The following is a 15,332-nucleotide window of genomic DNA, read 5'->3' as shown; positions in this document are numbered from 1 at the left end:
TCACACACACACACACACACTAGGGATCGCAAGTTTCCTGTTTCCATCACAAGCGAGTTTGACCAGAGGGCAACCAGTTTGTGTGTGTGTGTGTGTGTGTGTGTGTGTGACAGAGACACATAGACACACTCATATATTCATTAACTCGCTATCTCCCATACACCCCTCCCCCTCCCCAAAGAACCACACTGTCAAAGTCCTTGTAAATAAGAAAGTTCATAATTTTATTGTAACCATCATTATAATCATCATAATAATCATTTTTAAAAATTCCATACAACATGCTGAGAACCTCAGAACAGCAGCAGTAAAGGGAGCGGCCTCTTGTATGTGTTGTTTAGTTATAGTTCATCATGCAAGTCCTCAATGGTTCCAAAAGCACCTGTTCTAAGGTCTCCCCATTCCTCCCTTGGTAGCATGACTCATAGATACGAGTGAGAGAAAAGGAGGGAGGAAGAGAGAAAGAGAGAGAGAGAGATAGCTTTTTGTGTAAACGTTTCTCCCAAGATGAAATACCATACTGGTTAGATAATGTGATAACAGGAAAGTAGAGCTACTGGAAGTTCCCAATTCATTACAGCGCAGCGTGGCACAGGCCCTGTTTATCATCACCATTACACAGATAGATAGAAAGTCATTCATTTCCTCGCTAGCATGGTCCCCAACCCTGACCCTGCGGGCTATGTTGTAGCCATTAGCAATGCTATACCTTTGTCATGCTATGAGATTTATGTAGTGGGGATAAATGAGGTGATCCTCAGGATAATATGTGACACTCAAATCAAATCTGATATGGCTCTTGAATCAGCTGTACTGGGTTTATATTATGTATCCTTTAACTAACGCTAAATTATTGAAATTAAATCAACATTAGACAAACCATTCACTTCTGCCTAACTAGTCTCGAAGGAGACTATGTGAACATTTAATTGATAACAGGTGAGTTATAATGTTGTGGGTATATTATAGACATTTAGTGGCATAAGACAATGAAAAAAGGTGAGGAATATTTATCTATAAAGCTTTTTTTTATATTTATGGTTAATTTGTGTATGTGGTTAAAAAGCATGATTTGTTAGTGCAGAAGTAAAAAGTTTGTTCATGTAATGTAGTAAACAGTGTTAGGTAAGGGATACTTGATGTAAGATGTTTCCAAGAAATCCAACACGGGACAATATCTTTGCTGCCATAGGCTATGAGTATGACGGACTTATTGCTCACAAGCAGTGGTGTAAAAGTCCTGCTTAAGTAAAAATCCTACCATCTGAAGAACCACTACCTGTGCACGTAAAAAAGGTGATTTCACTAATTAGCTGACCTGGCTGCAAAGTTTTAAAATGTCTTTTACTTTCTGAAACCAGACTTTTACACCTCACAAGTAGGATGTGGGTAAATAGCTCTTATGTCTTATCTTCTGAATGCAACTAGCCTAACTGTGCCAATTGAACAATCCCTACATGAGATCTGGGAAACAAAAGTAGGCCTAGAACATGTGACTTAAAGGAACACGCCACCCAATGTCAGTAGTAATATATGTTCTTACCTTAACTTTCACACCTAATTGTAGATCCGCTCCACCGTTTGCAGCGAAGCTGAATTCTATGAAACATGAAATCACTATAATACTTCTGCTTGTTATCACATGTTATAACCATGATTGTTCACAATCTACTTTACCACTACCTGCTACTTTGCTAAGTCAGCTCAAACTAACGCCAGCAGGGCAGGTTGTCTCTATTTACAGAAATGACTGTGTGTGTGCCTCGGAGGGGGAGGCTGAGGGGTCGATCCAGCTCTGTGGTGGATAGGATCTACAATTACGTGTTAACTAATATTACTACGCTATGTCGAAGTACTCCCAAGTGCTATTGTGCCACACATTGTAGTTCTCCTGTTTATTCGCTTGGAAAATCGTCACGTTTCATGTTGTGTGACCTTACACATTTTTATCAACTACTCGTGCAACTGTATTTAAGTAGGGAAAACGTGGATGTTTTTGATTAGTGCTATCTTCCTCTCTCTATGGCTACGTCTGAGCCCGCTAGCATAGCAACATGCTAACACATTCGCGCCGCGCACCAGAGCGTTTCAGTGCACGTACCGACACGGGAGAGGTATGACTCAACTCATGAAAGTTAAGGTCAGAACATGTATTACTACTGACATTGGGTGGCGTGTTCCTTTAAAGGGCATTATGACCTAAAGTGCAATAAATCAATATATAGTATAATATTTTATATTTCATATATTTACATAAACATTCAAATCCAACATTAATGAGCTCTGGTCTATTTGTGACCATTGGTATTTGTTTCCATGGCGACAGAAAGGAGACGGCTGTTATCTTAACATGCTTGTGTTTGCTTCACTGCACTTCAGCTGGGAAGAGTATGCAAGTCCAAGATAAAACCATGGAGACTTGCTACTGTTTTCATCAAGAAGTTTGTATTTCCGTCTGAATCTGGCTTCATGACAGAGACAGACAAAAAGGGGCCGCTAATTACTTCTAGTCACAAAATGCTAATGCATGATCAGAGACTTGCGCGAGATCGGGTGAATCAAAGATGACAGTGGACCCCAAAGGACTTGTTAGTTTGGTCTCACCGTCGGGGGCTACGTCTCGGCGGCTTCAAAATGGATATTTGGGCAGATCAGATCTTTAAAAAGCTTTCATTTAAATTGAGCATGACAATATCACGATTTCACCCACCCTGAGGGTTCAATAAGAAATCTCATCTGCCAAAAACACTACATTGTTGTCCTTGTTCTCCCTTCAGGATTCATATGAATATCTTTGAAAGTGTTGCTAGATTAATTTGTCTTTGCTCCTGTGGGAATATAAACTGCATTCTTTGAATAAACATGGCATACGCCTGACATGGCATGACATGGCATACGCCTGATTGGCATAACAGTTCGGTAACACTTAAGTTTAACCTTCCATCATAAACCTGACGTAACCGTGGCATGCCTATGCCACACCATCTTATTAGAGAAATCAGGTCTGGCTAATAGTCATTATTAGACTATAGGCTCGACCATGACATGTCTATGAGTAATTATGTCAGTTTCGTGATGGAGGGCTCAAACAAATTGTTACCCATCCCTGCACATATCTTGACAAAATTTTAACAGCATATTAGCTGAGCAGTGAAAGAGCATTATGGGATGTCTCAGGGGATTTAAATCACATAAACAGATCATGGCTCGAGGGCTGAGTCTAATGATCACCATCACATATTTCCATCTGGTGACAGTGTTTGAATGAACTTTTAACATCGGAGTTTAATATTTAATGCTCTGGAGAGCAGGCCTCAAAAACTGATTGAGGTTGTGCTGAATTTTTAATGCTCTGGGAGGAAAAAAATGATCTTCATAAATTTGCTTAAAAACAAAAAAACTCTCCCTCGTTGACCAGCATTGCTTGGAGCAGATGAAACATTAAAAACATTCCACCACATGAAGAAGCATTCTAATGAGGAAATCATTTGCTGAATTACAATGCATTTTTATACTAGATAGAAAACCAGGCCGTCCAAACATTGCTTGTGGCTTTTGTTTTAAAAAATCACTGGGGATGTGTTGATGTCACCTCTCTCCTGAACTCTGGAACTTTTCTAGAGAGCAGTTTTTCTGCGGATTTCAGAAGTCCATGGATAAATGCTGTTTATGAAGTCAGGGAGGAATTCTTCACATCCTTAAGAATTCCAGTCACTGTCCATCGGAATGTTAACACATTTCAGTTGAATACCTTTTCCTTAGGAAAAGAATTAGCAACTTTACCATGCAAGGAGGTAAGATAATATTAACATACTAAACCTGTAGTACAGAGGGATAGAGATAACAATGAAAGAAAGAGAGTAACAGATAGAAAGATGAAAGAAAAACGACAGGAATAGGAATGATTCTTCAGATTCTAATAGGAGTGATTCTTCAGTGCATAACTAGAGTACAAGCTCTGTGACAGACTATATAATAGCGATGGACGTCGTCTGCCAGTCAGTCTCATTGGCCTCACTGCAAACTCTATGTGCTACAGCTACTGCAAATCATCTGTAATTAAAGGCTTTGTCACTGTGAGATACTGAGAGATGATATCACAAACGGAGTTCCCATAATGCACACTAAACATGCGGATTGCATAGAAGAGTTGTCAGAGTGAAGTCAAAGTCAAACACACCTGGTTCCATGATATGGAAACAAACCAACAAACACACAAGTGCGTAACTAAAATAAATAAATAAATGTATAAATAAATAAATGTATACATAAATAAATAATAATAAATTAATAATAAATAACACTCTTAAAACAATAATTCACTGCAAACAAATCATGGAACCTGTCCTGTGGATCACACATGCTACATTTTCTTCCTTCTGGGTCTTTCTAAACTTTGACCTCTTTGACCTTTCACCTCAAGGTCTTCAAAAACCAGGTCAGTCTATCTGGTCCGTGCTCTTGGATGTTTCTAAGCTTTCAAGTCTGGCCCCTGGGGCTAATGTGCAATCTGGCCCTCAACTTGTGACCGTCTGATCTATTCACCTCTGACCTTTAATTTCTGAACCCAGTACTGTCCCCACTTTTTCCTGTCCTCCCATTAAACCACCTCATTCCATGAGGTCCAGGGACCAGGACGTCTCGGAGCTCTGAGTCTGGCTCTGCGAGGAGGACTGCGGGCCGACGCTGGACCGCCGCGAGCCCGACTGCTCGCTGTCCCGGCTCTCCATGGAGCCCTGCTCCCCGAGCAGGCACTCCAGGCTGGTGTGGCCCACCGCTGACGAGTCCCCCAGGGGCAGCGGCATGGGCCTCAGCGGGCTGGAGCCCAGGGAGGACACGGACGGCTGCCTGGGGACGGAGGAGGTCGGAGGGGGCGGCGAGGAGGAGGCGGGAGAGCAGGAGGACGTGGGCGGCAGCGGCAGCGACGATGGACACCTCTCCACCAGACAGAAGCCGTCCTCCATGCTGACGCCGTCCAGGAGGCTGGTGGCGTCCGGGCTGCGGCGGTGGGAGGATGGCGGCGGCAGGGGGGGAGGGGGCACGACGGCGACGGACTCATTACTCATAGAGTCCAGGCTCAGGCCACTGTGGAGGGGCATCAGAGGGGGTAAGGCAGGCTCCGCGGTGGGGACGTAGAGGTGCGGGTAGGGGGGCGCCGTCACCAAAGAGTGCGTGGAGGTGGGGGCGCTGGACAGGAGGTTGGAGAAGTCCGAGCCGTGGTGGTGGTGGTGGTGGGGGGGCTGCGTGCACAGACTGGGCTGCGATTGGCTTATACTGGCTATTGAACCACCACTGCCACCACCAGAAGCAGTCTCACCCAGGGCCAGGCAAGCTTCCTCAAGCCCAGCGTGAGGCACCTGTCCTGGGGTGGAGCCCAGGAAGCCTGGGGCGATGGTGAGGAGGGAGGACGCAGAGAGCGGGTGCTGACGGTGTCCTGTGTGGGAGGAGACACAGCTGCAGGAGGATGGGCAAGGCCCGCCGGGGAAACAGGACCCCGCTCCAGGGCTGGAGGGTGGCTGGGGATGTGCCTGATCAGAAGGATGAAGGGACCCGTCTCCTGATTGGGTCAGGCCTGCAGAGGACGCATCTATGAGGTGAAAGAATCAAGATTCACTTTTAGAGTTTCACATTTGCTGTTTAAGTTAATGTCTACGTACAGTATGCTACCTACATATGTCGTACGTGTTTTGGTAACACTTTATTTGGATAATCCCCCTACAGAGACTGTATACAGATGGTTTGTTGAATTTCAAGCTCAGTCTTCAGTCTAAAGCCGTTGTTGAAATATTGATAAATATCACCTCAACCAAACCCAACCCCTAACCGTAACATTAAATTAATCAACAGATCATTTATAAACGGAGCATCTGCAGAGTCCCTGCTGGAGACCACTCAAGTAAAGTGTTCCCATTGTATCCCATTACTGTAAACTGGGATACTGGTTCCCTGTATATCTGTTGCATTTCTCAACAGTCAGAAAGCTTGCTACTGAACCAACAAGTAAGACAAAAGTAAAAACAGCATAGTGTCAGGGAGTGCATTCCAGCTTTTGAAGGGATCCAAGAGAAGATAAAGTACACTGTCTATTGAGCAGCTCCTGAGCTCCATGCAATTAGTGTCAACAAAACAGCCTGAAGTTCAGCTCAGGCGCTACCCATATTTAGACTGTCTCTAAGACTACCGGTGCTGCAGACAGCAATGATTCTCTCTTAATTACCTCAACAAGTTTAGAGCACTGGGGCCAGGCCAGGGCCAGGGCAGGGCCACACACGGTTCAGTGACATTCAGAAGATACACACACACGTCCTCTCTAACACACACGGACACACATACACTGACTCACATACTCTAACACACACAATTAATATATAACACACACACACAGACTCACATCGACTGACTCACACATATACTATTAGCACATTGCCTCTCCCTCTCCCTCACACATACAAACATCTCACACACACCACACATACATCTCACATACATACATACCTATTAATGTAACTCTCTCTCTCTTTCTCTGTCTGTCGATCTCTCTCTCTCCCTCACACATACATATCTCACATACACACGTATTCCTTGTCCCACACACAGACAGAGAGACTGTGTGCCAGCTCCCTCCTCACCCTGTGTGCTCCAGGTGCTGGCCGCTAGATGCCTGATGCCCTCCGTAGCCCCGTGCCCATGGAGGTGGACAGCATGAAGCTCCGAGCCCCCCGCCACCGGATGCTCGTGGTGGAGATGCAGGTCAGACGCGTGGTGCTCCGGGTGCAGGTGCATGCTGGGACAGACGCCGTAGGCAAGGTTTGCGCTGGCGGCGCCGACGCCGCTGCCGGCCACGGCGCTGGGCACCACGTGCACGCCGTACGGGTAGGAGGGCAGCGCGGCGCTGTAATGGTGGACGGTCATCTGCGTCTGGAGAAGGTGCATCATGTGGTGCAGGTCCTTGGTGAGCTGAGACACTTCCTGGTTCAGCGTCCCCATCTACAGTACACAGCCCAGAGAGGAAGGATGAGAGGGGGAGAGCACCATAATCACAATGCATTCATCTGAACACATTCTGATGTAGAGAATCAGTAATAAACTTCAGTTAAAACAATTATCTCTATTGCAATCATAGGGCAGGATGTACAACTACAATTACACAAAACTTTTCAGAACATCGCTACGAGGGCAAAAGAGCAATGTCATTTATGAAATCTATAAAGAATATGGTAAAAAAAAAAATATGCCTGTAAGGTAATTTAAGGGTTTTCTAGGAAAACTTGTGGCATGACAAAATATATTCAACATATGCAGATGCGTAATACAGAATATTTAGGGAGAGTTAGAAATAATTATCTTGACAAGTACTGTATATCTTCAGCATCTTTACATACTGTGTGTTAGGACATACTGTATGTTGATATGCTATATTATGGTAAATTCAGAAGGCTGCAGCTTCAGCTCTAGGAATAAGTATTTAAAAAGCTTCTCCGAGATGCGTCACTGTTCTCCTCCACATTTGTTTGAGTTCTTATCTCCCCTGATATTTTCTCGGTATATTAGTGTATGTTTCATTATGGTGTGGAATCGTTACAGGAAAGAACACTGTGTATAAAAATAGAAAGTTCAGGAACAGAATATGGCAGCACGCGCCTGAGTTTTGCGTCAATTGTCTGGTTTTGCTAACGAGGTCCAGATACACGAAAAATGAAGTGGGCAGACCGTGAAGTGCCATCCGGTTGGCTCACAGTACAGATGCAGGAAAAATGTGGATTGTGTGCAAGTCTTTCCAAACCCCTTCAACCTTTACACCCCCTGAACGAGTGTCTCAATCGTAATTGCTGCTCTTCTGCAAAGCCCAGCAGAGACTCCGTCTTGAGACGTGTCATTACGAGGCCATTAAAATGGCATTAGACCCTCATTTGCTTCCCAAAAGGGATATTGATCCAAAAGTCTAGTGCCCAGGGCTCCACATGCAGGTCAAAAGTAGGTGTGCTTTGTGTACATGCGCTGAGAGAGAGGCGATTATTATTCTGATAAAAAGAGGTGCGCGGTGGATTGGTGAACTTCAGTGTCAGTGAAAGACTGCATGAAACAATGATGACTTTGAAAGGGCTTAGAATGAGAACAGGGTGTGTGTTGTGTCGAGTCATAGAGGTAATAGAGATTAGCAAGCAGGAACATCTAGCAAAGCTGTGTTCCGTTTATCATTTACAAGTACACATGTGCTACGCAAGACTGCCAGTGCACATTTCTATTACCCATCCCCAGATGCAGCACAATAACACCAATACAATGTTATTCTCAATCTTACTATGAATTATTAAAAGTAATGGTAGAGTTATATCTTGCAATTAAGCCAATATGGTTTGATTGGATTGATCTTATGCAAGCACTGCTCTTTACACACAGGTAATTGGCATGGTGCACCCTACTTAATGATACAGTTACAATGGAATAATACTATCAAATACATGATGAATAAAATACTATGCAATATTAAGTATTAAGGAAAGCCCCTGCAGTGCCAATGATGTGGGCTTCTGTAGGTGTGAGTGTCTCTCTACTGTATAAGTCCTGTCATGGTGAGGGGTGAAGGGAGAGGAAGGCCTGTTTCCATATTCAGAGTCCACTCCCCAGAGAGAGGAGAGAGAGCACAGGAAAATGACACAAATAGAGGAGAGGAGAGAAGGAGTGAGGGAGAAGGTGAGAAGGCAGGAAAGAGAGAGAGAGAGAGAGGGAGAGAGAAAGAGAGAGAGAGAAGGGGTGTGTGTGTGTGGGAGGGGGGGGTATGGGAGGGGCGGACGTTGCTATCTTTTTGGCAGATCTTGGAGTCAGCGTTTTAGGTTTTCTATCTGCAATGCAGAAGTACCCCCCATAGGTTAATTAATACCCCTTCAGACAGACTCTACCTGGGCCCATCTGTGACTGTGTGTGTGTGTGTGTGTGTGTGTGTGTGTGTGTGTACAAACACACATGGAAGGAACTAAAGTATATGTACTGCAGAGTGATTTGAGTTGTGTACAAGGTGTGTGAGAGAATGAATATAATTACATGTGTTGTAGCTTAAGTATTATGCGTGTGTGTGTGTGTTTGTGTGTGTGTGTTTGTGTGTGTGTGTGTGTGTGTGTGTGTGTGTGTGTGTGTGTGTGTGTGTGTGTGTGTGTGTGTGTGTGCATTTACTGCAGAGTTATTTGAGGTGAATACAATAGTGTGACATAGAGTAAAAAGGCACATTATGTGTCTTGCATTATATGTTTAAGTGTGTGTGTGTGTCTGTTTGGGAGTGTGTGTGTGTGTGTGTGTGTGTGTGTGTGTGTGTGTGTGTGTGTGTGTGTGTGTGTGTGTGTGTGTGTGTCTGTATGGTAATTATTGCCCTCCCTGCTCTTCCCTGGAGACAAGATCTTCTTGAGCCCATCTGTCTCCTCTTTCCAGAAATGAATTCATATTAAGATTTAGATGCACATGATGGACCTGGTGCATAAGAGGTGTGTGTGTATTTTACATTTTTTGTTTTTGTATTTTCCATGTTTTGATGTGTTTCCGTTTCAATGCTCTTTGCTTTCGCAACGCTTCTTTCTTTTAAATGGTCATGCCAATAAAGCGTATTCATTTAATAAATTGAACTAAGAGAGAAAGAAAGAGGGAGGGAGAGAGAGAGAAAGAGAGAGAGATGGAGAGAATAGTGGTGTATGAGAGACAGGACACTCAAACTTATATCGTACACCTCTCGCCCTCCCCAAAAAGAAGAATGATATCGGCTCAGTAACAACGTAAACAATCACCGGAGTTACTCGCGTGATGCGTCCATTGATTCATAAAATGGAGTGGCGGAAAACAAACAAATCAACGAAAAATGCGGATGGCTAGTTTGACGAGCCCCCACACTATCATGGCCTAGGGCAACCAGACAGTGATGGAGGACGGAGGCGTGAAATGCTTTAGCAATTAACGAAGGTTTATTTTATAAACCACAATGAAAATTAGGCGATAACAAACACTAGACTAATGTATATGCAGGAAGTAATCAGTTTTCAGTAGTGTGGTGCGTGCGTGTGTTGGTTGGAGGTGATGTAGCGTATGCATGTTGCATGTTACATCAAAGGAAATATAAAGTAAAAAGAGCAGCGGTAGCCGGGACAGCAAGCAGCAAGGCGCAAAGCGACCGAGCAGTGGGGCCGAGACCCAGAAGTAGGCCGCGATCTAGGCGACCCCGCCCACTTCATCAGTCCTAATTGGGGAGACACATGCAGACCATTACAGACAAGGCCTGGCGGCCGTTACATTGTGTATGTCATACTGCACATCTCTGGACATGTATATGCACACCTGCTGACAGTCTGCAAATCTGCAAGTTTTTTTTCATAATGTGCCTTCGTGAGGATGTATATTTGTATGTTTATATGTTTGTATGTGTGTGTGCGTGTGTGTGTGTGTGTGTGTGTGTGTGTATGTGTGTGTGTGTGTGTGTGTGTGTGTGTGTGTGCGTGTGTGCGTGTGTGTCATACCTTCTTGTTGAGCTGACTGATGCTTTGTCTCACCTCTTCAGTCTCCTGTAAGAGCGTGGCATTAACCTGAGCTGAATCTGAGACACAGAGAGAGAGAGAAGGGACCTGAACAAAATGTTGAGGATAGGCTGGTGAAAGGACAGACAAACAGATGGACAGAGACAAGACAGAGTCAGAGGAAGGCAAAAGAAGGAGAGAGAGAAAAAGAGAAAGAGAGAGAGACCTGGAGAGACTTTTAACTTTTGACTTTTAAAACCCCTTTACTGGACCATTATATGGATGAAAGGCACGTCAAGAGGCTGTCATACCCATACCCTATAGACAGCAAAAAAGAGACAGCAAGAGGAAAATGAACAGAGAGAGATCAGCCTGCTGGTAGAACCCCATAGCGGTGTGTGTGTGTGTGTGTGTGTGTGTGTGTGTGTCTGTGTGTGTCTGTGTGTGTGTGGTGTGTGGTTGGTTAGTTGTGTGTGTGTGTGTGTGTGTGTGTGGTGTGTGGTTGGTTGTGTGTGTGTCTGTGGTGTGTGTTTGGTTGGTTGGTTGTGTGAGTGTGTGTGTGTGCGTGCGTGTTTGTGCGTGTGCGTGAGTGTGTGTGTGTGTGTGTGTGTGTGTGTGCAAGCATGTATGTGTGTGCATGTGTGTTAAGGGTGCCGCACCGTGTACTATTCTGGTGCTGCTGGCTTTGGCTCCGTGCTGCTCCACGTTAAAGTGAAAAGTGCGGCTATTATCCTCCACTCCATCCACCACCCTACAGAGAACAGGAACAGCCACAGTCAGACAGGACACACACACATAGATGCACACATATGCACACACATACTCTCATCATACCTGTCAACATTTAGCTTTCCAAAAACGGGAGATTTACGGGGGGGGGGGGGGGGGGTCAGTGTTTATACCGGATCTGTGTTTGCATATGTAGGCTAATACGTTTCATACACGTGTTTCAACACTGCATTTCGGTCGTTGTTTTTACCTTACCATTAACTTACGCATGCCAGTTATGTATCCACCAGCTGCCTGCCTGCAGCCTACTTCCAAAACTCCAAAGCTGCTTGCTGTCTGATTTGGTTCCGAGGGCACAAGTTCAGTGTATCAACACTGAACACTCAGTAACAGTTTATGTGATGTATTAATCAATTAAATTTCCAACAATTTCACAACAGCTAGTTCTGGAGTAGGCCATTCATCTAGCCCGCTTGCTTACGACGAGACTCAGGCTGCGTAATCGGCACCCGCTTCCTTATTTGGGTTTTGGGTTGCCAGGTTTTAGCCTGTGACAAAACGGTTGAAATTGAAACTAAGTGATCGTGTATGTGTAGGGTGTATTTCATACACAATCTGGTAACCTGGGAGATGTCAGACTAATAGAAAAAATCAATGGATCAATGATTTTAAAATGAAGTTTTATGGCCATGCAAATTACGGGAGTTTTCCGGGAGAAATAACAAAACGGGAGGGTGCCGGGAGATGATCTTGAAAAACGGGAGTGTTGACAGGTATGACTCTCATACATGCATCCTTACACACATACACATGCATATATCTACACAGACAGACAGACAGACAGACAGACAGACAGACAGACAGACAGACAGACAGACACACACACACTAAATACATTAAAATCATATATTCTGTACACAATATAATGTCAAACACACATTGTGCTCACATGTGAACTCATGTTCTACTCTTAAATAAGTTTATACATCAGCTTTTGTGTAACTTCTTAATGTCAACTGATTTGCGATACAGAGCATCTCATGTGTACTATGTGATTGTGTTATAGTGTACTGCTGTGTGATTGTGTCATAGTGTACTGCTATGTGATTGTGTTATACTGTGTGATTGTGTTATAGTGTACTGCTATGTGATTGTGTTATAGTGTACTGCTATGTGATTGTGTTGTACTGTGTGATTGTGTTGTAGTGTACTGCTATGTGATTGGGTTGTAGTGTACTGCTGTGTGATTGTGTTGTACTGTGTGATTGTGTTGTAGTGTACTGCTATGCGATTGTGTTGTAGTGTACTGCTGTGTGATTGTGTTGTACTGTGTGCTTGTGTTATAGTGTACTGCTATGTGATTGTGTTGTACTGTGTGATTGTGTTGTAGTGTACTGCTGTGTGATTGTGTTGTAGTGTACTGCTATGTGATTGTGTTGTAGTGTACTGCTATGTGATTGTGTTGTACTGTGTGCTTGTATTATAGTGTACTGCTATGTGATTGTGTTGTACTGTGTGATTGTGTTGTAGTGTACTGCTGTGTGATTGTGTTGTAGTGTACTGCTGTGTGATTGTGTTGTAGTGTACTGCTGTGTGATTGTGTTGTAGTGTACTGCTATGTGATTGTGTTGTAGTGTACTGCTGTGTGATTGTGTTGTAGTGTACTGCTGTGTGATTGTGTTGTAGTGTACTGCTGTGTGATTGTGTTGTAGTGTACTGCTGTGTGATTGTGTTGTAGTGTACTGCTATGTGATTGTGTTGTACTGTGTGATTGTGTTGTAGTGTACTGCTGTGTGATTGTGTTGTAGTGTACTGCTGTGTGATTGTGTTGTAGTGTACTGCTATGTGATTGTGTTGTACTGTGTGATTGTGTTGTAGTGTACTGCTGTGTGATTGTGTTGTAGTGTGCTGCTATGTGATTGTGTTGTAGTGCTAGGTTACGTGGACGCTGGCGGGACACGCCGCTCCGTCTGGCATCATGTTTTTGTTTGTTTTTATGTAATGTTCGTAATTTTATGTAATGTCACGTTTATTTTTTGTATTGATTTGTCTAGTTAAATGTTTTCTCTCTTTATTTACGTTATTTTTTATAGTTTTCCTGTTATTCTCTTAGTCCTTTTTACTGCTTTGAAGTCGGCTGATGTTAACGTCTGTCCATTGGGAGCTTGCTATGGCTAGCTTTTGCCTTGGGCCTCTTACATCCTTCCCATCCATCTGTGAGCCGGTGCTGCACTTCACTGTCTGGTCGAGGGGATTCCTCGGGACAGCAGCTGGAGCTACTCTGCGAAAGATCTGCCGAGGCCGCCGAGCTGTTTCTGACCAGTGAGCTGCCATGCCAACTGCCTGGAGTCTGGATTGAGCAGACTAACGTTAACGTTGAATGACTCTGCATTACGGACCAACTACGGTCGCTGTTAAAAGTCCACCGAGTTGCTGATCTACAAGATCGCCCATGACTTCGGACTGTTATGCTTCCAGTGATCTCCAGACTAACAAGGCCTAACGTTCACGTTATCTCCAGACTGCCAGTGAGATGAAGAACTTTGTTGGCGTTGCATGCATCGGTTGTGGAGACACAGCTGTGCGCAGTTTCACGCGAGTCATCATTGCCCTTGGACATTTTCAGCCGGTTGGAAATTGGACTCATTTTTATTTTTAATTTTTATTTATTAATTTGTTTGTTGTCTGTCTTGTATGTCTTGGTGTCACGGGTACGCTGGCGACTACGCCGCTCCGTCCGCTATTGTCTTTGTTAGTCTATGTGTCATTGGCAATGTCTTATATGTGGAGCGCTTTGGGTTGCACTCTGTGCACGTTAAATGCGCTATACAAATAAAACTGACTTGACTTGACTTGACTAGTGTACTGCTATGTGATTGTGTTGTAGTGTACTGCTATGTGATTGTGTTGTACTGTGTGCTTGTATTATAGTGTACTGCTATGTGATTGTGTTGTACTGTGTGATTGTGTTGTAGTGTACTGCTATGTGATTGTGTTGTAGTGTACTGCTGTGTGATTGTGTTGTAGTGTACTGCTATGCGATTGTGTTGTAGTGTACTGCTATGTGATTGTGTTGTACTGTGTGATTGTGTTGTAGTGTACTGCTGTGTGATTGTGTTGTAGTGTACTGCTGTGTGATTGTGTTGTAGTGTACTGCTATGTGATTGTGTTGTACTGTGTGATTGTGTTATAGTGTACTGCTATGTGATTGTGTTGTAGTGTACTGCTGTGTGATTGTGTTGTACTGCGTGATTGTGTTGTAGTGTACTGCTATGTGATTGTGTTGTACTGTGTGATTGTGTTGTAGTGTACTGCTGTGTGATTGTGTTGTACTGCGTGATTGTGTTGTAGTGTACTGCTATGTGATTGTGTTGTACTGTGTGATTGTGTTGTAGTGTACTGCTGTGTGATTGTGTTGTAGTGTACTGCTGTGTGATTGTGTTGTGGTGTACTGCTATGTGATTGTGTTGTAGTGTACTGCTATGTGATTCATTTATTTAATGCACTTTGTCTCTGGCCAATGTTTTTCTGCGATTTGTTGGATTACTTAAAGGACAACATCAGCTTTAGTGAGAATTAGATGAAACAGATTTTATTTCAGGAATATGCATGTGTGTGACTGAGTGTGTCTGTACATCTCCAAGTGTGCTGTGGCTGCTTGTACGTGTGTGTGAGTTTATCTATCTGTCGGTCATCGTTTGTAATGGACTTCTTACCTGGGGCTTAGGTCCGGAGGACCACAGCAGCTAACGTTCGGGATGAGCAGGTTGGCCGGTTTCCGTAAACTCCCGTTGTCATGGTGCTGCTGCAAAACCCCGCCCTGCTGAGGGGTGTGGTCTCGTTTGGGCGGCGCCTTCGGGGAGGGGGCAGGCGAGCGACTGCGGCGCATGGCGTTGAACTGCCGCAGCTCGTCGCCTAGCAAGTTGCTAAGCGACGTGCGACGCACGGGGCTGCCTAGGGTGGGCAGCAGGAGGTTCTTGCGGGAGCGTGACGACGGCGACAGGCGGAAGAAGTCATCCGATGCGTCCTCCGACGTCTCCACAATGGACGGGATCTTACTGTCCACCGTGTCCAAACGCACCTACGGCACAAGGAGAGGGACAAAAAGGG

General features: G+C 44.4%; 1 protein-coding gene across 1 annotated transcript in view; it reads right to left on the bottom strand.

Annotated features, from left to right (window-relative positions):
* Nucleotides 1-4,610: 4,610 nt before the first annotated feature.
* Nucleotides 4,611-15,332, bottom strand: part of LOC143138319 (voltage-gated delayed rectifier potassium channel KCNH4-like) — a 66,276-nt gene continuing 55,554 nt past the window's right edge. The window contains exons 13-17 of the mRNA XM_076298814.1: nucleotides 14,939-15,303; nucleotides 11,153-11,244; nucleotides 10,497-10,573; nucleotides 6,630-6,987; nucleotides 4,611-5,587 (exon numbers count right to left, since the gene is read on the bottom strand). Coding sequence (XP_076154929.1) covers nucleotides 4,611-5,587; nucleotides 6,630-6,987; nucleotides 10,497-10,573; nucleotides 11,153-11,244; nucleotides 14,939-15,303 — 1,869 coding nt within the window. The remainder of the gene's footprint in view (nucleotides 5,588-6,629; nucleotides 6,988-10,496; nucleotides 10,574-11,152; nucleotides 11,245-14,938; nucleotides 15,304-15,332) is intronic.

The sequence above is a fragment of the Alosa pseudoharengus genome, unplaced genomic scaffold (assembly GCF_046254945.1).
Source record: "Alosa pseudoharengus isolate Yale_2024_CS ecotype anadromous, Long Island Sound unplaced genomic scaffold, YU_APseudo_1.1 YU_APseudo_1.1_scf_21, whole genome shotgun sequence".
In the NCBI taxonomy this organism is placed as follows: domain Eukaryota; kingdom Metazoa; phylum Chordata; class Actinopteri; order Clupeiformes; family Clupeidae; genus Alosa; species Alosa pseudoharengus.
This window is presented reverse-complemented; position numbering and strand designations above follow the sequence as displayed.